Consider the following 24,919-nt stretch of genomic DNA (forward strand, 5'->3'; position numbering starts at 1 on the left):
GCTCGGGCCGTGGAGGGGGCGGTGCCGCGGGATCTCTATGGTCCCGCCCGCCCGCCGGCTAGAGCGGCCGCGGCGGCGCGCGGGCGGCACGCGGGGATCGCCGGGAGCGGGGCGGACGCTTGCGCTCTTCCTTCCCTCCCAGACTCCGCGCCGCAGCGCGCTCTGGCTTTGGAGCCGCTATGGGCGCCGCCGCGTGGGCACCGTCGCTCTTGCCACCGCGTGTGTCTCTCCTGCTGCTGCTTCTGCCGCTCCCGGGGCTGCCCGTGGGCTCCTGGGATCCGGCCGGTTACCTGCTCTACTGCCCATGCATGGGTAAGGCCTCCCCAGCCTTCTGTCCAAGTGGGGAAACTGAGGCCCGGAAAGGAGAAGCCACTCCTCAGAGGCGCCCAGAGACGCCTTGACAGTCCGGGAACGGACTCCAGCGCCGGGCAGGGCCTGCTGCTCGACTTTCTGCCCCTGTGGCAAGGACACTGAGAGGCTTCTCTGTCCAGCCTTCCATTTGGCAGATGAGAAAACCGAGGCCGGGAGAGGTTACGACGTGTCTTGTGCAAAGCCTGAGCCAGCCCCGAGTCCAGTAAATGGAGTTAGTGGGGTAGGGCTTGATGTCACTGACCCAGCGCTGGCTCTGGGCGATTCATTCAATACATGTTTATAAGGCACCTACTGGGTGCCCAGCCCTGTTCTCTGCTCTAGGGATACGGTGGTGATAAGACAGAAAGCTCTATGCCCTTGTAGAGCCTTCATTTTAGTCGATAAAAACAGACCATAAAAGATAGGCATAAAGAGTAAGTAATTGCATAATATCTTAGAGGCGAGTAAGTGCTATGGGAAAATTAAAATAGAGCAGGGTAAGGGAGAATCTAAAAGCTGGTAGAGGGGTGCAGTTCAAATGGGGGTAGTGGAGTGTCATTTTAAAGTCACTCCTTCCTAAAACGCTCCAGTCTCCTGACCATGATGATCTGTCCCTCTGCGCATCATCTCCACCACACCCTTCTCCCCAGATGTTCCAGTTGCAGGCGCAGTTATCCCTTTCTGTTCCTTACACAGGCTCGGTCTTGCAGCCTGCGCTGTTCCCTCAGCTGGGAACACCCTCCTCTTGCCTCTGTGCCAGACCAACGGCTTCCCATCCTCAGGCCACAGCTTAAAAGTGTTGCCAGAAAGGACTTCAGTGACCTCAGCCCAAATAATCTCATCAATTTTCTCCATCACTGAACATATTTGTTTATCTTTACTGTCACCCTACTGGGACTGCGAATGCCTTGAAGGCAGAGACCTTGGCTTGCATGCTCATTCCTGTGTCCCAGCAGTAGCAGAGATAGTGACATATTGTTGCCTCTTAACAGTCTTTGTGGAATGAATGAATGGATGCCATGCTGGGGAAGACAGATACAATCAGATAGGGCCCTTGCCCCTGAGGCATTCACAGGCTGAGGAAAGGGCCAAAGGCCAGGAAATGGGAAAGGACATTCTAGGAAGAATGGAAGAACCACAAGTAGCTCATCCAAGGTGGGAGACAGAGGATGGGGACTGAATATGCCAGAGGGGTCATGAAAAGATCCCAGTGGGTGAGGCATTGGAGTTACCCCTTCGTGTACAGAGGGGAGGAAATAGAAGGGCACCCCTGGCTGATGGAACAGCAAGAGTGAAGACATGGGGGTGGGGATGGGATGGGAAGTACAGAGCATGTTTGGGAAACAGCAAGAACCTGGAATGACTGAGGCAGAAGAGGCAGGGCCTGAAGGGCCTTGACCATCAGACCCAGGAGTCCAGACTTGGTCCCATGCTGCCAGCTCCCCTGGCTCTCCTTGGTATCCTGGTCCGCCCCATCCCTGGCTCCGCATCCTTTCTGAACCTTGCATACCCCAAGCCCTCAACGCCCCAGTCCTCACTTCACCTGCAATATACCATCCAGGGCGCTTTGGGAACCAGGCTGATCATTTCTTGGGCTCCCTGGCATTTGCGAAGCTGTTGAACCGCACCCTAGCTGTACCTCCTTGGATTGAGTACCAGCATCACAAGCCTCCTTTCACCAATGTGAGTACCTCCTGCCTGTGTTGGCCCTTGTCTACCTTTCCCTAGTCATGCTCACCTCTGCTTAACTCCAAGTCCTTCTATAGGCTTTATCTCCCATCCCCCTGAGTTTGCCATATTCACCACCCAGAACTGTCCTCCCTGGCTAACTCGCTAACATTCATTCAGCACCTGCTTTCTGAGCACTGCATGAGGATTAGTTCTTTTCCCTCTCATCACATTTCTATTAAGAAACAGGTTTAGAGAGGCTAGATATCTTAACACACTCACACAAGCAGAGCTGGAATTCAAGCCCATGTCTGTGTGACTCCAGAGCCTGTGACTGGAAGCTCCAGACCCCATTTCCAGCCTTGTCTGGTCCCACCCATTGGTCACAGGTGATGGGTGCTATTATCAGTTATGAGGGAGAAACTGAGGCACAAGTTAGTTAATAACATGTCCAAGGTCACAAACTAGAGGAGTCTGACTCTAGCACCACCTCCCACCTCATCAGCAGGTCCCTTAGAATGAGAAGTCCAGCATCGTCTTAATTTCTTGCATATTCTTTATGACTTCCACTGGCCTGATGTCTGTTTTTGTTCACATTTTAACTCCAGGGGCCTGGTAGTGGGAACTGAGTTAATATTTAGTGAATTAGCTTTGAAAGTTCTTAATAAACTTCAAAAAGTTATGTGCAAAACACCCATATTTCTTTCTTACAGCCTTTTCTCTGCATAGTTTTTATTTTTTCCTGTGTATGCCATTTTTAGAGAGATTTTTCACAGAGGATAAAAGCCAGAGTACTGAGGTCACAGCCTGAGTTGGCCACTTAGTAGCTGTGTAACCTGGTCAGGGTACTTGACTTCCTTGTGCCTCAGTTTTCTCATCTTTAAAATAGGCTGGAAATAATTATTGCTCCTTCCCTCAGTGAGTTAGTGATGGTGGTATCCCTCCCACTTAGAATCAGCTGAGCCGATCAATGTAAAGTGCTTATGATGTAGAGAGTCCTCACTAACTGGGCGCAGTTGATGCTCTGACTTTGCATTTATTGTTACAGTTCAGACATGGCCCATTCATCTCCTTCTGGTTCACTTGCCTTCTCTTGCCTTGCCTTCTCAGCTAGGAGTCTTTCGGAGTCTCCTTTTGCTTTCTACAGGTTACTCAACCTACTCCAGTTGGACTTTCCTTCCCCAATGGGACTGTTCTCACAGAAGGTCACTAGAGACCTCAGAATTGCCAAATCCAGGGGTCATTTCTCAGTCTCTTATCTCATCTGACCTCCCGGTGGCACCAGGCCCCACAAGCCTGTCTCCTTGAACTTCCTTACTCCCCTGGCTTCTAAGACACAGCCTGTTCCTGCTTTAGCCTGACCTTTCTGCATTTTCCTCTTTGTGCTGCAGCAAGGGCTCCTTTTTCCCCACCCATTGTTTAAATATTGGTGTGTCTCCTCTTTCTGTTCGCTTGTTAGCTGTGTGACCTCAGATGAGTTATCTAGATTCTGTCCGCCTGGGTTTCTTCATAAGTAAACTAGGGATGGCTGTATTCCTACCTTTCACAATGAGATGGTCAAGTCCATGAAACATGACGAGTATAGCCCCTGGCGCTAATCCAGCACTCAATAAATATTAGTTGCTTTATTACCATTATTTGCTTTGCTCTAAGTTTCTGTTGACTCTTGCAGCTTTCATTATTCTCCACGTACCTTCCAAATTTATCTATGGCCCTGACTCTCTGACCACAGGCCCGGTGTTTCAAACTCCTCAGCCCTTGAGTCTGCTTGGATGACCCATAGAGCCAGCACTTTCCCCTCAAACCTGTGTTCCTGCCTGTATTTCCAGCCTTAGTTTACCTCCATTCACCTGGATACAAAGCCAGGAACCTAGACATCATCCTAAACGCTTCCCTTTACTCTGTACTTCCCCTTTCTTTACATTTTCTAACCTGTCCATGCTTCCCAATCTCTCAGAGTTAGGAGAGATGCTCAGACATACGTGTTGAAACAAAACAACAAAAATACATGTTGAATGAACTGTTGTTTTGTTGCCAAGTTGTGTCTGACTCTTTGCAACCCCATGGACTGCAGCACACCAAGCTTCCCTGTCTTTCACTATCTCCCAGAGTTTGCTGAAACTCCTGTCCATTGAGTCAGTGATGCTATCTGACCATCTCTTCCTCTGTTGCCCCATTCTCCTCCAACTCATGTTGAATGAATACTTGAACAAATAAAAGGACCATCGCAGTAGCCTCCTAATCTTTCTCTCCCTCCTCTAATCTTACCATCAGGACATTCTCTCTTCTGTCACCAGAGAGATCTTTCAGGAAGGCAGATCTCATATTATTTCTGCTTAAAATCCTTTGCGTGACCTCATTGCTAATAAGTAAGGTTCTCAAAAGTCTGCTTGTTGGAACACCAATGGCTTATGTAGAACTGATGCAGTGGTTAAGTCAGTTTGGGAAATTATGTTCTCAGTTCTTCATTCCCCCCAAATTTGGAGATTCAAAATGCACGTTAGCGTATTAAAGGCCCTGAGAAGTCCTGTCATAAAGAAACCTGCTTAACGTAGCATTTCTCAGGCCTGTTTATTTCTGGAGCCTTTTTATTGCAGAACCCTTTACCCACCTGAACTGGTAGAACATGCTTGGAAACTCTGACCTATAGGATAAAGTCTAAAGTGTATTTCATAGTGTTCCAAGAAATTTTCTTAAGTCTTGAAAAATGCAGAGATTAATATAATCACTATCCATGTAGTCACCATTAGCAATGATAATCATTAACATTTTCTTGTCTTTGCTTCATCTTTTGTTGTTGTTGAGAAAAGACACAAAAGGTTACAGATAAAGTTGTTAAAAGATAAAGTCTATCTTGGTTCAAGGCTACTCCTAGTTCCTCCCCCACGCTCAGAGGCAACCACTATCATGGACTTAAGTGTCTTTTTTTTTTTTTTTTCTTTCTTATTTTTTTTTCTTAGTGTCTTTTGGTGGAACTCCTTCCCAGTTCTTTCCAGTACTGCTTCCATTATGGCACTGAGCATCCTTTATCCCTCTCCTCGTACAAAGGGCAAGAACTTGTCTAGGGCAAATACCTAGAGGTAGAGGGTGCATTTAAAATTCTATTATTAATAGATGCTCTAAGAGGTTATACTCCAAAATAGTGGCTCTAAAATGTATATCTCTACTATCAGCTCTATCTTTTCCAATAATTAGAGTTAAGCTTTTTTAAAAGATTTATTTATTTTATGTATTTTTGGCTGCGCTGTGTCTTCATTGCTGCGTGCAGGGAGTGGGGGCTACTGTTGGATGTGGTGCGCAGGCATCTTGTCACAGTGGCTTCTCTTGTTGCAGAGCATGGCTCTAGGGTGTGAGAGCTTCAGTATTTGCGACATGTGGGCTCAGTAGTTGCGGCTCCAAGGCTGTAGAGCACCAGCTCAGTAGTTGTGGCACACGGGCTTAGTTGGTCCGCAGCATGTTGGATCTTCCTGGATCGGGGATCAAACCCATGTCCCTTGCATTGACAGGTGGACTCTTAACCATTGGACCACCAGAGAAGCCCAGAGTTAAGCTTTTAAACTTTTGTTGGTCTCTTGGGTAAGAAGTGGTGTCTTGTTGTCATTGTCATTTTCTTTTTCCTAATTCTAGTGAGCCTGCACATCTTTTGAGTGTATTAGTTGTTTGGGTTCTCTTTGCTGTGAGCTGCTCATTCCTATCCTTTCCTGCCCACGTTTTCTTTTGTGTCATTTGTCTTCTTTCTTACAAATCAGCAGGCATTTTTGAACATGAGGTACATTACTATTTGTCCTTTAGTTTACAGATGTTTTCTCCCAGCCTCTGGTCTAAGCTTGGTGTCCTTTGTCAAAAGTTTGTCACTGACATGAAGTCTAAGCTCTCTGGGTCATAGAGTGTACGGATTTTTCTTTTTTTAATAAAAGAAAATGTATTTATTTTTGGTTGCCCTGGGTCTTTGTTGCTGTGTTTGGGCTTTCTCTTGTTGTGGCGAGCAGGGGCTACTCTTAGTTGCGGTGCACAGGGCTTCTCGTTGCGGTGGCTTCTCTTGTTGCGGAGCACAGGCTCTAGGTGCACAGGCTTCAGTAATTGCAGTACACAGGCTCAGTGGCTGTGGTGTGCAGCTCTAGGGTGTGAGGGCTTCATTAGTTGTGACACATAGGCTCAGTAGTTGCAGCTGTTGGGCCCTGGAGTGCACAGGCTTCAGTAATTGAGGCTCAGGGGCTCTAGAGTGTGGGGTCAGTAGTGGTACACAGAGCTTAGTTGCTCTGTGGCATGTGGAATCTTCCTGGGCCAGGGATTGAACCCATATCCCCTGCATTGGCAGGCGGGTTCTTATCCACTGCACCACCAGGGAAGTCCTAGAGTATATGGTTTTAATGGATGTCTTTGAAGCAGCCACTAGGATACTGAGGGAGGATCCTCCACCCCTCCCTTTTCCCCACTTTTCCTGCAGGTCCATGTGTCCTACCAGAAGTACTTCAAGCTGGAGCCCCTCCAGGCCTACCATAGAGTCGTCAGCCTGGAGGACTTCATGGAGAAGCTGGCACCCACCCACTGGCCCCCTGAGAAGCGGGTGGCATACTGCTTTGAGGTGGCAGCCCAGCGAAGTCCTGATAAGAAGACATGCCCCATGAAGGTGGGTCCCGTGGGTCAGGGGGGCCCTTTCTGCCTGTTCCAGTTCCTCTAGGCCCTGAGACACTGCAGGATAGCAATATGTGGGGGAAGGCACCAGAAGAGCCTGGAATAGAAAGATGGAGATTTGAGCCCCACTTCTGGCATTTGTCAGCAGTGTCACTTTGGGCAGAGGGCTTTACTTCCTTTGAGCCTTTATTTCTACCTACAAAATAAAGACACCAGTCCCTGCTGTGTCTTGCTCACAAAGTATCATGAGGGCCAGGAGTAAGAATGCTTGTAAACTGAAAAGTACCACATGAGTAATGATAACTAGTACTCACATAGCACTTATAACATGCTAGGTACCATTTTAAGAGCATTTCACATATTATCCCATTCAGTCCTTCAGCTGTTTCATGAGGCAAGTACTATTAATATCCTCATTTTATAGAGAGGACACTGAGTGCAACAAGGAAAGGTTCAATATTTTGCCCAAAATCATACAGCAAATAAGTTGTGGTAAAATGACTCCATTTTCCACCCTCCTAATTTGTATACTTTCTTGCCTCTCAGCAGGTAAATGCGAGGCTGTCATATTTATCAGAAGTCTGTAAATTTCTGGCACTTTGGGAGTAAGACAATCCCCAATATGTCTTTCAGTGTTTAAAGTCTGGGGAGGGTAGGTGGACAAGCCATGAAATTTGAAAAAAGGAAACCTTGCTTTCAGCCCCAATATTGCCCTCACTTGCTCTGTGAGCTTGAGCCAGTGTCTTACCCTGTCTGGGCCCTGGTTTCCATCTTGAAAATAAGAGCATGGATTAGCTGATCTTGAAAGTCTCTTGGAGCTGTTCGTCCATGGTCCCAAATCCAAGGTCAGCTCCCTCCCCAGACCCCCACCAATGCTGCAGGATTGGCAGGATATGGCATGTGAGCAGGAAAGACTCCTTCAGATATTGTGGTGAACATTTCCTGCTGAAAACCAGCCTGGAGGCTGAGCCGCCCTCCTCAGCCCCCAGCCCAGGAATTATGAAGTGACATTCCTACTGTCCCATCCTATGAGAGTATTTCAGACCAAGTCAGATAGTACAGGGTTTCCCCATCCACAGTTCCTTGGCCCCAATCCCACCTGGCTTTCCTTCCTGCCCAGTAAGCATTTGGCCACTCTCTTTCTCCAGGAAGGAAACCCCTTTGGCCCATTTTGGGATCAGTTTCATGTGAATTTCAACAAGTCTGAGCTTTTTGCAGGCATTTCCTTCAGCGCCTCCTACAAAGACCAGTGGATCCAAAGGTACGTGGAGGGGGCATTGTTGCTGGGATTAGGGGAGGAGTGGGGGGCCCACGGGCATTCAGCACTTTCCTGGTCCTCTTCCCTCTACCACACCCTGCACCCTGATGTATGAGATCAAAGGTGCGGCTGTTCTGTCTGTTGAACTTGGGATCCTATGTGATCTGTTCCCATCTCAACGCCTGACACGGTGGGACGTTGACCTGCCACGAGGTTGAGCAAGAGTTTATCAGCCGATAAAGGATGTCATAAAAAGAATATTGTGCAGTCACATGCATCTCAATTTCCTCCTTGAGGCGTGAGAATCACTCCCCTGTTACCTTCCTCTTCACAAGGTGAAAATTGGAAGCCTCTTCTAGAGAAGAACAGCTTCAGGTGCAGACTGAGAAATGATGTCATCCTGATAATAATTGGATGTGCTTTATTAATTGCGTTCCAGTAAGCCCTATTTAAAAAAAAAAATAGGTTAGCAGGGCATAGGCACAGGCTGTGAAATATTTATAGAGCGTCTGTCACGTATGAGACATAGTGCTCAAAGGCCAGAGGTGATACATAAAAATGTGGAAGACCCAGTCTCAGCCTTCAGCTGCCTACAGTCTAGATAAAATGATGACACTAACATAGTACACTTGCCATTGATGCTATAGCGTGGCCAGAAAGAGTAGGGGCTTAGACGTCAGACCTGGGTTAGGAGCCGTGAGGGGCTTATGAATTCTTGTGTAGTCCCAGCAAGGCAAAGGAAGACTGATTTACCATTAGACAGCCCTGAGCTCTCATGCAGCCCTTTCTTTCTCAGATAACCCTCAGTGAGCTGGTCAAGCTGTCTGACCTGAGCTTCCTCCTTGGTTTAATGGAAGGAGCATTATGGTATCTGCCTCCTAGTGTATATATCACATGACACGTAGTAGAGGGCCAGTCCGTTGTACCTTTCACTGTTACTCACATGCTTTATTTTATTTAAGCCTTTGAGATATTTCATGAAGTGGGTATTATGATCAATTTCCATTTGACTGGTAAGGAAACTGAGATCAGTGAGGTTATTTAAATAACTTGCCCAAAGTAATGCAGCTGTTGAGTGGGCAGCTGGGGTCTGTGTGTAAGGCTTTCATAGCTAATAAAAACTAATATTTATTTAGTGCCTACTGTGTGCCAGTTGCTGTCCTAAGTCTTCTCTACCTGAGTCTTCCAAGGTAATAGCTCATTTAATACAGTCACAAGTCTGTGACACAAGTGTTATTGTCATCTCTGCTGCACAGATAAGGAAATTGAGGCAGAGAGAAGTGAAATCACTTGCCTGAGCTTGATGCGGCAGAGCTGTGATTTGAACCCAGGCCACCTGACTCCAGAGCACCCGTTCTTCATCACTATGGAGAAAAGAGCTGTGCCTTAAACAGCTCCTAGTTCCTATTTGGGACTTGCATTCAGAGCTAGTTCATGAGCTACTAAGGAGACTCAATCCTGGCAGAGTCTTACGCCCCTCATAGTTGATCCTGCATAGGAAATTGTTGATTTCCATTTAATTACCTGCTTGGTCCTCCCCATTCAGCTCTGAATGAACCCAGAGCTATTGCCGGAAGGCAAACTGTCCTCAGAGGATGGAGATTTGCTTCTAAAATGCTAGGGGGGAAAAATGACACCACTTCTAAAAGCAAATTCCAAAAAGCCGAAAAACGCACAATCCTGGTTGGAGAAGGGACAGTGCTACATGGATGCATCAGTCGGACAGTGTTACTGAAACACTTGTTCATGGCCGCCACATGGTCTTGTTTGAGTTGTTGAGTTGTAGGAATTATGTAAGGGCTTGGGTAAGCTTTTGCCTTTGAGCCGACTTTTTAGGTATACTTTCCTGCTGTCGGAAGTTGTCCTTCCATTGCAGGAGTATGGGTGTCGGGGGAACAGCACTGGCAAGAGTCAGATGCTTCCCTGCTCACTGGGTAACTGCAGGTTGCTTCCCTTCTCAGGCCACAGTGCTCAATCTATAAAATGAAGGGATTGAGCAAGATTGATCATTTTCTTTCTTTTTTAAACAATTAGTAAGATAACATTTGTTTTTTTATTTGTTTTTAGTTTTTAAAATATATTCATTTATTTGGCTGCACTGTGTTTTAGTTGCAGCATGCAGGATCTTTATGGGCTTCCCTGGAGGCTCAGTGGTAAAGAATCTACGTGCACTGCAGGAGACTCAGGTTCAATCCCTGGGTTGGGAAGATCCCCTGGAGAAAGAAGTGGCAACCCACTCCAGTATTCTTGCCTGGAGAATCCCCATGGATAGAGGAACCTGGTGGACTACAGTCCATGAGGTCACACAGAGTCAGACATGACTGAGCATGTGTGCATGCGTACGTGGGATCTTTAGTTGCAGCATGAGGGATCTAGTTCCCTGACCAGGTATTGAACCTGGGCCCCTTGCATTGGAAACAAAGAGTCCTAGCCACTCCACCACCAGAAATGTTCTAAGATCAGTCATTTTCAAACTGTTCTTGGAATTTTAGAGTTGTGGAGAAGTGCTTGTAGTGCCATGGCAGGGCCAAGTTGGAGCTGTTCAGTTCCCCTCTCCCACTACCAATCAGTAACCCTCTTGTATATCAGCTAAAAGTTTCGGTGGTCACAGGTCTGGGTGTACCAGGTTTAAATTAGATACCTGTAAGAGAAACCGCCAAATAACAGCAGACTAGCAAGACAAAGGTTTATTGTTTTCTTATGTAAAAAAGGACTGCAACCCAGGGCTCATGGCAGCTCCCTTGTGTCTAGGAATTAGGCTCCCATCTCTGCTTAGCTGTCCCATTACCGGCTTTTATCCTTAGTGTCACCTCATGTGTCAAGATAACTGATGAAACCCCAGGCAGCTGGAGGGACAAAAGGGGCAGAAGACGGGCCCCTCCTCACTTTTCTAAGGAGCCTGTCTTACAGCTTGCTTACACCAACTCATTGGCCAGTACTTAGATGTGCAGCCATACCTAGCCCCAAGAAGTACTGAGAAATGTATTTTGGGCTTCTGTGTGTCCAGCTTGAAACTTGGGTTCTAGAAGAAGAGAATAAGAGTTATTTCTTCCCCACCAAGTGATTCCCCACTGAGGATCTTTCCATCTCTGCTTGTTCTGAATCTGTGAATACCCTGATGGAGGTTTAATTCAATAGACATTTATTATTTATTGCACTTTCACTCTTGGAAGGCTGTGAATCATCAGGCTGAACCATTCTCTTGGCATGAAGGCAACAGGTATTTGAACATGTGGCTTATCATTCTCCCTGGCTGCAGCCTTCCTGAGTGGATATAAACAGATGACATGCAATTGGCAGGGCTGAAACCTGAAGGATGAGAAGAAGCCAGGCATGAAGAGCTGCAGAGAAAGGCAGTTCTTCATGCCACAACCAAGAGCTAGACTCTGCCTTGTTCATGTACCTGCATCCTCTGTACCCTGCACAATGTCCATTCACTGGTGTCTGTTGGGCACACACGTGGGTGCTGTGCATGGAGAAACCTCAGCTTGGTAGGGGTGTCTCAGTAGAGTCAGTGTAATGGTAAAACACCCCAGAGGCTCACTGCTCCCCACAGTAGGAAAGTGTACCTTATTCAGCTGGATAGCTACCAGGCTCAGGGCCTGACTTAGGGTCACCAGCCAGGGATGTGAACAGATGGAGCTAGTCAAGCTTTTTTTCCAAACAAGACCCTCATTCCCCACTTTGACTCCAAACACCAGTATCCTCATTGAGAGTAAAGGAGCGCATCAATTTGGCTTCTCACTGCTTGGCATTGTCAGTAAGGATGTCGCATCCAGATCCAACCAGGACGGCTATGTGAGCTGATCCAGATCCAGGTAAAGGGGGTACATATTCCAGACTTGGAATTCACCAAGGGTCAGCAGCAGATTCTTTCTAGGAGGTCAAGGAGGGCAGAGGTCCTGGTTTTATCCTAATGTTCCAGCCCCCTGGGAAGTCACAACTTTTTCATTTGAAGTCCTTTAAGGTGGCCTCTGAAAGTCACTTAAGGGCCTGGCCCGTAGTAGGTACTCAGTTACTGTTCACTTCTTCCTTTAACCCCTGACTACCTGATTTGGTCTTTCTGTGAGATTCCTGGCCATTCATTCATTCCAAGTATATTCATTGTACCTACTATGTGTTGAGGCCTGCACTGAGACTGGGAATCAGAATAAGCGACAGATTCACCTTTTGAGGGACTTATTGACCGGGTGGGGGAGCTGGGAGTGAGGTACAATAGTTAAAAACAAAGGCTCTGGAGGAGACTGCCTGGATTCAACTCCCTGCTCTGGCACTTCCTAGCTGTGTGACCATGGGCATGCTACTTAACCATTCTGTGTCTCAGTTTCCTTATCTGTGAAGTGAGAATAACGGCAGTACTTGCCTCATGGGGGCTCTTAAGAGACTCAAATGAGTTAATGTACAGAACGTAACTGGAACACTGCCTGTCCCATGTATGTACATACAAAATTAAACTCTGACAAGACCAGTGTTGTTGGATAGAGCCAGGCTGTGGATGAACACTTGGTCATTGCTTCCTTGGCACAGGGCTTGCACTCGTGTGTGTGGCCTTCACCGTGAATGAAAGTACTCGGGGTCTAGCCTCATGTCAGTGGACAGGGAAGGTGGTTACTGAGCACATCATTGTGCAGGAAGCAGCAAAGGAGAAGTGGGAGGGAGCCCACTCCCAGGAGCTGAGGCTTGGGTGTGGCAACTGGTCTTGGAAGTTTGGAAGTGTTTGTGGTGTTTGGTCAGGTGTGAATAAAGAGTGGCCCATCCATTGCAGCTCTTTCGCATGGGGGAAGGATTGGAACGGCCTCACTGACCAGCAGGAGGGGACTAGATAGAGAAACTGATTTCTTCATGCAGATGGAAAACTTCAGGAGACGTTAACATGATCACATGATCCACACCATCAACATGGCCAAATCTCTACAACAGAGAGTTAAATTTTTTAAAAGTTGTCCATCAGCAGACGAATGGATAAGGAAGCTGTGGTACATATACACAATGGAATATTACTCAGCCATTAAAAAGAATACGTTTGAATCAGTTCTATTGAGATGGATGAAACTGGAGCCCATTATACAGAGTGAAGTAAGCCAGAAAGAAAAACACCAATACAGTATACTAATGCATATATATGGAATTTGAAAGATGGTAATGATAACCCTATATGCGAGACAGAATAAGAGACACAGATGCATAGAACAGTCTTATGGACTCTGAGGGAGAAGGTGAGGGTGGGATGTTCTGAGAGAATAGCATTGAAACATGTATATTATCATATGTGAAATAGAACACCATTCCAGGTTCGATGCATGAGACAAATGCTCAGGGCTGGGGCAATGGGATGACCCAGAGGGATGGGATGGGGAGGGAGGTGGGAGGGGCATTCAGGATGGGAAACACATGTAAACCCATGGCTGATTCATGTCAATGTATGGCAAAACCCACTACAATATTGTAAAGTAATTAGCCCCCAACTAAAATTAAAAAATTATTAGCTCATTCACAACTAAAAAAAAAAAGTTGTAATACATTACATGCAGTATGATGACAATGATGGAGATGGTGAGAGTCAGAATTTTGTGAGAGCTTTCTACATGCCAAGCACTGTTCTAAATGCTTTGCTTGTATTAATCCATTTGATCTTCTCAACAGCCCTCTGAAGTGGGAACTGTTATCAGCTCTATTGTACAGATAAGAAAACTGAGGCACAGAATGGTTTTAGTCACCTGCCCAAGTTAGTGACATAGCCAACATTAGAACAAGGTCGTCTGGCGCTATAATGCATACTTTCACCGTTGCACTGTGTACACAGCACACAGGATAATACCTTTTTATACAAATAGTGAAAGTGCAACCGTTCATAAAACCACAGTATCTTCTGGAAAGAGGAAGAAGAGGGAAAGAGACCATAGGATAGAGCTTTTATTTAGGTGTATATTTTTAAAAATCTGAAACAAAGTAAAGTATTAATATTTGCTAATTTGGGTCACAGGTATGAGGACTGTTAAAAATTATTTTCTCTTTTCCTGCATGCTCTGAAATATTTAGTGATTTTTCACTAAAATTTTTATTGAGGTAACTGTAGGTTCATGTGCACTTGTAAGAAATATTAATAATACAGAGAAATCCCAAGTGCCCTTTACCCAGTTCTCCCCAGTGGTAACATTTTGTGAAACTAGAGTACAGTATCACAACCAGGATGTTGACATTGGTACAATCAATCCATCTTATTCAGATTTCCCCAGTTTTACTTGAAATTACTTCTCTGTGTGTGTATATTTAGTTTTATTCAGTTTTATCATGTGTGTATGTTCATGTATCCATTACCACAGTCAAGATACCGAACAGTTCTAACATCACAGAGGTACACACACACACACACACACACACACACACACACACACACACACACACACACACACACACACACACACACACACACACACACACACACACAGCCTAGTCCCTGGTGGCCACTAATCCCATCTCCATTTCTTTTTTCTCTACTTTGTCATTTCACAAATGTTATATAATAGAATCATTCAGTGTGTGACCTTTTAATATTGACTTTTTTCCACTCAGGATTCCCTTGAGATCCGTCCAAGTTGTTCCCTCTATCAACAGCTGGTTCCTTCTTATTGCAGTAGTGTTCTGTGGTGTGGGTTTGTTCTGCAGTTTGTTCAACAAGTCACTTGTTGAACGACATCTGAATTGTTTCCAGTTTTTAACTATTATGAATAAAGCTGCTGTGAACATTCACATACTAGTTCATGTGTCAATAGAGGTTTCCGTTTCTCTGGGATAAATGCCCAAGCATACAGTTGCTGGGTCATATGGTAATTGCTTGTCTAGTTTTATAAAAAACTGCCAGACTGTTTTCCAGAGTGACTATACCTATTTCATAATTTTAGGGAAAGGATTCTGACTGGCAGAGGGAAGGCATACCAGGTGGAGAAGTCTGCGGAGATCTGGAGTTGGAAAGTACTTTGCAAGTTTATGGAACAGTGGGGCATCTTGTGTTGCTGGAATATAGTCTGGCCTTAGCTAATGAGAAGACACAGGTTTGCTCTTCACTCATTCAATCAACAAATCTTTGCTGAGCTCTTATGTGTATCTAGACACTGTTCCAGGCACACAGAGATACTGCCTTCAGAAGCCTGAGTCCAGCAGAAAAGACGGGTGAAATAATTACAAGATGCACTGTGAACAAGGGACAGGGAATGATAGGGCCATCTTCAGACCTCTGGTGCTTTCATGAAAGCAGGGATCATGCCTGTCTTACTCTCCTCTGGGCCTCAGCACTTGGTAGGCAATCAGTAGATATGTGTTAAGTGTTGACTGAATGATCTCATCCACTGTACACGCTCCCTGTGAGTGTGATCTGTTAGCAGCTGCACTTCCTAATCCCACCGTGTGGGTAAAAGGGCAGAGACTCAGTCTAGACACCCCACCCTGGAGTGAATTACTGCACCACAGATTGGAAGCCAGCATGACATACAAAGGGCTGGAATGCTCTACTGTAAATTTTTAATTGTTAAACAAGCAAAGAAGGTTGTAAATTCCTCGTGGCGGGACAGTATTGCACATTGTGGCTGTTGCCACCGCCAAGGTCTCTTATCAGCCCGTTGGTGTTTCACAACCTCTCGTGCTTCTTGCATGTTACAGGGGCCCCTCTGCAGGGTCTCTGGGACGTGGTGCAACGCCATCCTTTTTCCCGTGGGGGTGGCAGCCAGACTCTCTGTGTGTCCTCCGTCTGACTTCTCATTTTGTCTGCTGCCTAGATTTTCTCCAGAGGAACATCCAGTGCTTGCCCTGCCTGGTGCCCCTGCCCAGTTCCCTGTCCTGGAGGAGCACAGGCCTCTCCAGAAGTACATGGTGTGGTCAGACGAGATGGTGAGGACAGGGGAGGCCCAGATCCGCGCCCACCTCATCCGGCCCTATGTGGGCATTCACCTGCGCATTGGCTCCGACTGGGTAACTTCCCCTTTCATCTCATGGCTGGGTTGGACGTATCCATGAGCAGGGCCCATGTCTGTGACATTGAACGCTGAACCCATTGCACCAAGTCCTAGCCAGGGCAAAGAGACCTCACTCGGCCAAGTTGATGGGGCTATGACCCACAGTCCCACCATGGACACATCTGAAATGTGTCTTCAGAGTGCTTGCTTGGTAGTTCTCATTTTTAACAGTTGCCCTTTTTTCCTCATTTCACAGATGGGTAAACTGAGGTATCAAGCTAGGCTCTGAGTCAGGCAGCAAGCCAGAGAGAGCCCACAGTCTTCTGCCCCAGTTCAGTGTTTAGCCAGTCGACTCCTTATTGAAAAACAAGCTCTGGAGGTTGGGTGGGGCTCCCAAGAAAAGAAGATATCATCCTCCAAATTCGGCAGTTGCTTAAGTGTGCAGAAACCTCATCAGGTTATCCTCCCTGTGAAAATAACCAAAGCAATACAGACAATCTCCTTAGTTTACGTAAGAAGATATGTATATATGTGTATGTGAGAAATACTCATTAACGGAAACTTGAAAAATACTCAGAAGTATGGAAATTAGATCAAAACTCATTCAGTGGCATTTGAGGAAGCAGTCACATCCACACGACCCCCTTCTTGCTCCTCCACGAAGAAAAGGAGCCAGGACCTGTACTCTCCTAGGACATAAGAAAATATAAGCTGCTTTTTTTTTTTTTTTAATCTAGCATAATGCTAATACCAAACTCATTAAAAGGTCAACTCAGGAAAGTAGAGTCCATTCTCACTAGTGAACATAGCTGCCTAGATCCTAAGTAAAATATTACCAAGTAAAATCCAGTAGCATATTAAAGAACACGCAACACAAACAAGTAAAATTTATCCCAGTGATGCAGTGAAATTTATTATATTAATGCCCAAAGAAGAAAAATCATATAGTCATCTCAGTGGCAGCCAAGAAAGCACTTGGTAAAAAGTCAACACTCATTTATGATTTAAAAAAAGAAGAAAAACAACTCGTAACCAACCGGGAATACAAGAGGCCCACCTTAGCTTGATAATGGCTATCTCTCCGAAACCCACAGCAAACATGCACTTCTTGGGGCTATCAGAAGTGTTTCCACTGAAGTCAGAAATCAGATGAGGCTGCCCATTATCACCACCACAGTTCAGAATTCTGCTGGAAGTCCCAGATAATGCAGTAAGACCAAGAAAAAAAAAATTGTGAAAAGCCAATATCCCTTACCAGAAATAAGCACTGTTAACTGTTGATACATTTCCCTTTTCCTCAGTGGTTTAAAAAAAAAAAAAAGTTGCACTCTTACATCGCCTGCCTTTTTCCCTTTCCTGGGCTCTTACTTCTGGGGTTGTGGGCAGTGGCTGTCTATAGCTCTGTCCCCACCTGCCCCACAGAAAAACGCGTGTGCCATGCTGAAAGATGGGACTGCCGGCGCCCACTTCATGGCCTCCCCACAGTGTGTGGGCTACAGCCGCCACACCGCCGCCCCGCTGACCATGACCATGTGCCTCCCCGACCTGAAGGAAATCAGGCGCGCCCTGAAGCTCTGGGTGACGGCGCTGAACGCCCAGTCAGTCTACATCGCCACCGACTCAGAGAGTTACCTGCCCGAGATCCAGCAGCTCTTCAAAGGGAAGGTACATGGGGTGTGGGCCTGGAGAGAGAGCAGCCGGAAGGGAATCACAGGAAGCGCCAAGGTGCTCCCTCCGCTCCCACCTCATGCTTCATGTTCCCCCACTGCCAGGCTTTTGCTTGAACATCTTGTTCTCTAGTTCCTGCCCTTCTTTAAACCCAGCTCAGACACCTCCGCCGGGGTTCTGCAGGCTTCCCTCCACTCCTGTTGCTGCTGGATCCCTACTGGGAGCTGTCACAGCACTTCATCACTTCTCCTCCTGAGACATCTAGACTGTGAGACTCGTGTAGAAACATGTCTTATTTCTTCCCAGGAGCTGTGGCTCCTTGAAGGCAAGATCCAGGGTAGACTCACTGTTCTGTTCTTTGGAGTCTAGCCTGATACTTTGACCTTCTCCAGGGATGAGACCCCGCCTTGCCCTCACCAGTGGCTAGGACAGTGCCTGACACATGGTAGGCTCTTGGTAAATGTTTAGTGATTAAGGATGTTGAGTGGGCCCTGGGGGATGGGGGTTGGCGGGGGGGGCGGTCCTGTGCCACAGAGGGATTAAGAGCATGGACTGTGGAGCGTAGGGTCTTGGGCTCTCCTCCCTGTGCAGCCTTGCACAAGTTACTTCACCTCTCTGTGCTTCTGTTTCCTCATCAATAAAATGGGACTGAGAGTAGTTCTATCCCGTGGGATAACTGTGAAGATCAAATAAGAAGAAGCTAAAACTTGCGTTGTTGCGTTGCGTTAGTTGCTCAGTCATGTCCAACTCTTTGCACCCCATGGACTGCAGCCCGCCGGGCTCCTCTATCCATGGGGTTCTCCAGGCAAGAATACTGGAATGGATTGCCATTCCCTTCTCCAGAGAAGAACAAGGTAGCTGAGGTCAAAGGCTGTCCCTGTTCTTTGACCACTGGTACAAAATAAGTTCTTGATAAAGTTAGCTGTCATTGATAGTAGAAGTAGGTGGCTGGTGAATACAGGAAAGGCTCTTTTGTGCTTCGTAAATGCTTAAGGAAGGGGTGAATAGTAGGGGTTTGGCATAGGAGTAAATAGTAGAACACGCTTGGTACTGTGTAAGTGAAGAATAGGTAATAAGTAATTATGTATTGGTAAAACGGTGGAGTTAATAGTGAACATTTAGTAAGACTTTGGAGTGCATAAAGCCCCTAAATGCTTGTGCAGACCTTAAAAGACAGGCATCTGCTTTCTAACAGTGGGTGCCCTTGGCTTTATGTCGAGGGGCTCTCTTTCCCTCTTTTATGGGCTTGTTGAGGAAGTACCTTGTAGAGGAAGTGCCAAGTCACAGCATTCTGGTCCCCACCCACCCACTTTATAGAAGAGTATCAGAGCTGGAGACCTTGGAGCACCTCTGACCCAACCTCTGCATTTTAAAACTGAGGAAACCAAAGTCCCAAGAAAGGATAGAATTTACCCAGGAGGTCTCAGCGCTAATTTTAGTGGGCATGACACAGAGTGGGTAAGTTTCAGGGCGTGGGCGGAATTGTTCAGGGGATTTTGGCCATGATTAAGCTGGTATTATTTTTCTGCTACCATTTGAATAGCAAGATGATGATTTTTGTTACATCAGAAATCTCTGTGTGACAGCAAAGCACTTTTCAGCCCCAGCTCTGCCCACACCCACTACCTCTGTACTAAATGGAAGGACTTGGAGAGTCCCAGGGAGTTTTTTGTGAGTTTTTAGAGTTGGTATACTTGTTACACCTTGAGCCTCTTGCCATTTCTATTTCCTGTTCCTGTGCCACTGTTCTTGCCCTTCTCCACTCCTCACCTCCTTTCATGGGCTCAGCCTACCCTCTCTTGTGAACTAAGTCTTGCTCATCCATTAAGCTGGGGCGGTGCTGAGCCGGGGATACTGATAAATAAGATGTACTGCTGCCGTCTAGGGCTCACAGTCTAAACTCAGGAAAAGAGACTTGCAGAGACTTATAAGGTATGCCACAGGAGAGGGCCAGGCTTGGGTATGGGGGCTCATTCACTCACTTGTCCAGTCCCCAGATGCATATTGAGACAGACACCCGTCAGAAATGACCAGCAAACCAACACAGCCAGGTACAGGAAATGGGTGTTAACCAGAGAATCACTGAGTGAAAGCTACACACGAAGGAGATGTGTGCTACAAAGTAAAGGAACTTGGTTCTGTGCAAGTACAGAGCAGAGGAACCTGGACTAGGCTGAGGGGGCCAAGGAGGGCTTTCTTAAGGAGATGAGACTTGAGCTGCAGAGCGAGAGTTAAGTAGGAGTTAACCGGGCAAAGAGACAAGCACCCCTAACAGAGAGAGGAGCATGTGTCAAGATCCTGAGATAGAAGGGAGCCTGGTGTAAAGTGGCTGGAGCTCAAGGTGGAGAGGCAGCTGAACAGGCCTTTGGCCACATTCAAGATTTGTAGTCTTTCTCTGCGGAGCAGTAGGGCACCAGTTAAGGGTGCTCAGCTTGGGACAGAGAGAGGGAGGAATAGGGAGTAGGGGAATCTGTGAAAGGTTTTTTTGGCTGCTTTCCTACGGTATCTGGGCTTCCCTGATAGCTCAGTTGGTAAAGAATCTGCCTGCAGTGAATGAGACCCGGGTTTGATTCTTGTGTCGGGAAGATTCGCTGGAGAAGGGATAGGCTACTCACTCCAGTATTCTTGGGCTTCCCTTATGGCTCAGCTGGTAAAAAATCCACCTGCAATGCGGGAGACCTGGGTTTGATCTCTGGGTTGGGAAGATTCCCCAGGAGAAGGGAAAGGCCACCCACTCCAGTATTCTGGACTGGAGAATTCCATGGACTGGATAGTTCATGGGGTCACAAAGAGTTGGACATGACTGAGCAGCTTTCACTTTCAATTTTCCTTTGGTAAGCAGACCAGTAGAAGAAAAAATTATGGTGACCAGCCAGGGAGTGGTAATCCATCAAGAGAAAGGTTCACCTTTGAGGACTATCTCAAGGATAGATTGGACAGGACTTTAGTCTCAGAGACATCCAGGCAGCAGAACCTGGTGGGTGGGGTGCTCTTTGGTCAGATCGTGGTTTGGTTGGAGAAGCCAAGCTCCTGAGGCGAGGGCTTTATGAAAAAGTCAGACCTTGAACTGAGCCTTGAGAGAATGGTCAGGACTGCGATGGATGGGAAAAGGCATTCCTGGCAGAAGACACCAATGAGCAAAGGCAGAGTGGGAACAAGTGGTGTGTGTGTGGAGCTGAGGGTTCGGGTCACCATCTGCTAGGCAGCACTTCTCTCAGGCACCCCAGCCCTACATGTTGACCCTTTGTACGCCTCCTTCTGTCTGTGACTTCAGCACAGAGAACAAAGGTGAGGGGTGGCTGCAGGCCATGACGGATCCAGCCACTTTGTCCTGAACCCTGGCTAAATCGCCCTGCCCTTCCTCCTGCAGGTGAAGGTGGTGAGTCTGAAGCCTGAGGTGGCCCAGATCGACCTGTATATCCTCGGCCAAGCTGACCACTTTATTGGCAACTGTGTCTCCTCCTTCACTGCCTTCGTGAAGCGGGAACGGGACCTCCATGGGAGACCATCCTCCTTCTTCGGCATGGACAGGCCCCCTCAACTGCGGGATGAGTTCTAATCCTAGCTGAAGCACACCACCAGTCTAAGCTGTTCCCTCCAGCCAGGTCTGGCAGCTAGAGGCACTCCCAGGGTTGATTCCCCAAAGATCAGAGAACAGAGAAAAGTACCAGGGACTTCCTGGAGGAGGAAGACAGTCCATCTCCCAGGACACGGGACTTCCAAACTCCTAGTGGCCAGACATCTCCCTTTCTCATGTGCTCCCTGCTGCTTCTCCTGGGAATTTCTCACACCAGCAAAGTAGTCTTTTGGTCTGCCCTGCTCTGAGGAGGCTGAGATGCTCAATTCTCTTCAGAGAGATTTTATATATAGAAAAAGACAGATTTTTATAGTTTTGATACAAGATCATGACTCCTCTAGAACTCTCCCTTATCGTAAAAAAAAATCAGTGAAGTTCATTAACGTAGGTACCTAAAGTGACCTTAAAAGAATGTGGAAAAGGCTAGGGGTGGGTGAGTGTATTGACCGCTTTACCACATGATCCCCCAAAGTGGCCCTCAGGCTCATCCCCACTGCCTGGCCTGAGCCACTGTCAACCCCCACTTCCTAGGCCATTTCCAGGGTTTGGGGCACAAACAGTCTTCTCTGTCGTAAACACTATGCACAAAGTTATCGACCACAGTGCTGTCAGTACGCGCTCAGATGGCTAAGTGCTGCTCACACGGCTCATTCCCAGCAGGGAACACCCGCCATCAAGCCAGGCTTTCACGGTGTTGCTCTCAGAGTCTCTTGGTAGTTGGTGGCTTGCCCCAAACCTGGCACCATCGGGGTTTCATAACACATCACCAGGGCCAGGGCTTGCTGGCCTGGCAGGATCCTTTTGAGGTCTCTGTTATCTCCTGTCCCAGAGGGCCTGGTTGTAGAACTTGGTCATTAAATTGGTCTCCAGGGCCTGTCCTCCCAGCCTTCCTCCTGCAGCGGGAGCCTTCCGACTGTATCCTCACAGGGGAGTGGTCACTAAGGCCCTGACCAGATGGAAGATGCTCAGTACCCAGGAGCCATCGCATTGCATTCCTGGGGTTGTCTACTCCATCCCATCCAGTATAGTCTCAGCCAAGCCCATGAGGCCTAAAGTGTTACAGTTGTGAGTTCTTTGTCTCTCAGATGCTGTACTGGTAAAAATCCATGACCCCCGAGACCCTGTGATTTTTCGGTCTTGAGGAAATTCTCGATTTCCTCAGGGTCACACGGCCAGCAGTGGTCAGCCCAGATTTGACCTCCAAAGGCCAGTGCTATTGGCCAGCCTGCTCTGCTCCTCTGGTTCACAAGACCCGGTTTACTCTGTGTGTGCACCATGGAGGCCTCAGATGGAGAAACGGTCAGTGATGTTTTGTCCGCATTGGGCTCTACCTATGGGTTTGCCACTGCCAGGAGCCTTCAGGGAGGGAGAATTGCAAGAAACAGAAAGCCCACCTGAAGCTTACAGTTCTCTTGGGTGGTTCTAAAATTCATGTCTGTTACCTGCTGATTACTTCCCCACCATGTGACCTCCCTTGGCCTTCAGTCCTGGGAAAGTGGAGGAGACTCGGATGAAAGCCAGTCCCAGAGCTCCACACAGCTGTGTCCCGTGGGTAGCCTTTGGGAAGAGATGCCTTTTTATTCAGGGCATACTGGATCAGAGGCTGCAGGGCGACAAGGATCTCAAACAGCGAAGATGGCATTTGCTGCTTAGAGCTGCTGTCAAACTTTTAATACAGAAAGGGCATTTGTATTTCCCCTCTGGGGAAAATATTTTAAATCCTGGGTAGACTCAGAGATAGTTTATCTGCTCAGACTTGTTCATGATCCTCACTGAGGGACATGGGAGCCCCTGCCTCCATTGGGCGGTTGAGAAGGTGTGGCTCTCTGACCGATGTCATTTGCTGCACACACTTGAGAGTCTGGGGCTCAAACAGGCTGCCCAAATCCTCTTGATGAGCGTCGGCAGTCATAATAGCTTGTGTTTCTGGAGGTGAGGGCGCTAGAGCTGTAGTCCGATTCGGTGTGTTTTGTAGGCGAGCACTTTATTCCTTTGACCCAGTTTCCCCACCTATAAAAGGGTGATAAAACAGACGACGGGGTTGTTGAATGGCCCCAGTCAGATAAAGGGAGTATAAGGCCCCATTGTAAACTTGAAGGAGACAAAGGCGCATACGTGGCTGTTGGTTAGTGTGACTGCCTCTGGTCACACGCCTCCTCTCTGCCGGCCACTGTGCTTGCTAAGTATTTTATGGATGTTCCCTGGTTTAACCCCCACCTTAGCCCTGGGAAGTAGAAACTTACTCTTTCTGCACAAGGCAGGATTAACCCTCGGAAAATTCTCAGTTTCCTCAGGGCCACAACTGGTAGTGGTCAGCCCAGATTTGACCTCCAAGGGCCAGTGCTGTTAGCCAGCCTGCTCTGCTCCTCCGGTTCACAAGACCCAGTTTACTCTGTGTGTGTGCCGTGGAGACCTTGAATGGAGAGATGGTCAGCCGCCTTTTGTCCCCAGTGGGCTCCAGCCGTGGGTCTGCCACTGCCAGGAGCTTTCAGAAAAGGAGGATCCCCCAGGAAAGAGAAAGCCCACCTGAAACTTAGAGTTTTCTTGGGTGGTTACTTAATTCAACATGCTTTCATTCAACAGGTGTTTATTGACCAGGTGCCAGGCTCTGTGCTGGGTACTAGGGATTTAGCAGAGGATCAGACATAAATTCTTTGTTCTCAAGGAATTTGCATTCTAATAAATAGAAGGCATAATAAGCAGATGTATCGTGGGAGGTGTTAAGTGCTATAAGAAAACTAAAAAGGCATGGTGGGTGCAGAGGGGGAGCAGTGCTGGTTTAGATGAGCTCAGGGAAAGCCTCTCTAAAGAGCTGTTGTGGAGGGGGGTATGCTCGTTCAGAGTTTTGGAGGCAGCGCAACAGCAAGTGCAAAGGTCCTGAAGCTGGAATGAAAACTAGCAAGGAGATCAGTGAGACTGGAGTGGCAGAAGTGAGGCAGGGAACAGGGTAGATGAGAGCAGGTGACATGACCCGTCCTACAGCCTGGTTAAGATCAAGCCTTGGCTTTTATTTGGAGAAATGTGGGAAGCCTGTGGGGTCTGAACTAAGGAGAGTCATGGTCTGATTTACATTTTTTGTAGGCTGCCATGTGGAGAGGAGATGGGAAGGAGGAAGAGTAGAAGCAGGGAGACCAAGATAGAGGTATCACAGGGATGCCCGCAAGAGAAACGATTGGGCTCAGGCAGAGGTCGTGGCATTGATTGTGGTGGAAACTGGTCAGACTCTGGATATATGAAATGACTTCAAGTTTCAATCTTTTTTAAAAATGTAAATCTTTACATAGTTTTAATCACGTAGTATATACAATTTAATGTCCTGGTTTTTTTACTTTATAGTGTATCATGTTTTCCATGTTGGTACATGGTCTGAATAAGTGTTTTTAACGATATAAAATTCCACTGAGGGGTGTCCCATAGTTTATTATGTCTCATAGTTTATTGTTGTTTTATTATGAGAACTTAGTATAGTCCCAGTTTTTCACTATTATTATTTGGAAAATATTTTTATTTGTAACTTTTTTTTTCTGTTATCTAACATTTTTATTAAGATAAATTCCTAGAAGTGGATTTGTTAGATAAGACTTAAAAATAAAAGCTACTTTTTGGGAATTCCCTGGCAGTCCATTAGTTAGGACTTCACTGTCTCACTGCTGAGGACCTGGGTTCAGTCCCTGGTTGGGGAACTAAAATCCTGCAAGTTACATGATGCAGCCAAAAAATAAAATTAAAAAAATAAAGCTGGCTTTTGGAAAAAATTCAGATATACATGAAAATTGTAATAAAATGAACTCTCAGGTTCAACAATCCTCAGCA

General features: G+C 47.0%; 1 protein-coding gene across 6 annotated transcripts; it reads left to right on the forward strand.

The window, feature by feature from the left end:
* Positions 1-60: 60 nt before the first annotated feature.
* POFUT1 (protein O-fucosyltransferase 1) lies at positions 61-24,919 on the forward strand. 6 transcript variants are annotated; one of them, XR_014073794.1, is made up of 10 exons: positions 61-312; positions 1,913-2,034; positions 6,467-6,649; positions 7,803-7,915; positions 14,815-14,884; positions 15,685-15,877; positions 17,284-17,526; positions 20,900-21,134; positions 22,269-22,405; positions 24,188-24,410. XR_014073794.1 is itself a non-coding variant. In XM_081559592.1 (8 exons), exons 1-8 carry the CDS (start codon positions 180-182, stop codon positions 20,923-20,925), a joined length of 1,083 nt encoding a protein of 360 aa, XP_081415718.1. In that variant the 5' UTR covers positions 61-179; the 3' UTR covers positions 20,926-24,919. The 6 variants fall into 6 exon arrangements, 4 of the variants coding, with proteins under 4 accessions (XP_081415718.1, XP_081415715.1, XP_081415717.1 ...); XR_014073793.1 differs by lacking the exon at positions 14,815-14,884 and having other exon boundaries at positions 20,900-22,405; positions 24,188-24,919; XM_081559592.1 differs by having other exon boundaries at positions 20,900-24,919.

Source organism: Giraffa tippelskirchi, chromosome 13 (assembly GCF_054371585.1).
Source record: "Giraffa tippelskirchi isolate mGirTip1 chromosome 13, T2T-mGirTip1v1.2.pri, whole genome shotgun sequence".
Lineage (NCBI taxonomy): Eukaryota > Metazoa > Chordata > Mammalia > Artiodactyla > Giraffidae > Giraffa > Giraffa tippelskirchi.

Excerpts from the sequence above, each read along its gene's own strand:
- POFUT1 (XM_081559589.1), top strand. The coding sequence starts at position 180 with ATGGGCGCCGCCGCGTGGGCACCGTCGCTCTTGCCACCGCGTGTGTCT. Across the intron at positions 7,916-15,684 it reads AAAGACCAGTGGATCCAAAG|ATTTTCTCCAGAGGAACATC; the intron begins GTACGTGGAGGG and ends TCTGCTGCCTAG. Across the intron at positions 15,878-17,247 it reads TGCGCATTGGCTCCGACTGG|TGGCTGTCTATAGCTCTGTC; the intron begins GTAACTTCCCCT and ends GGTTGTGGGCAG.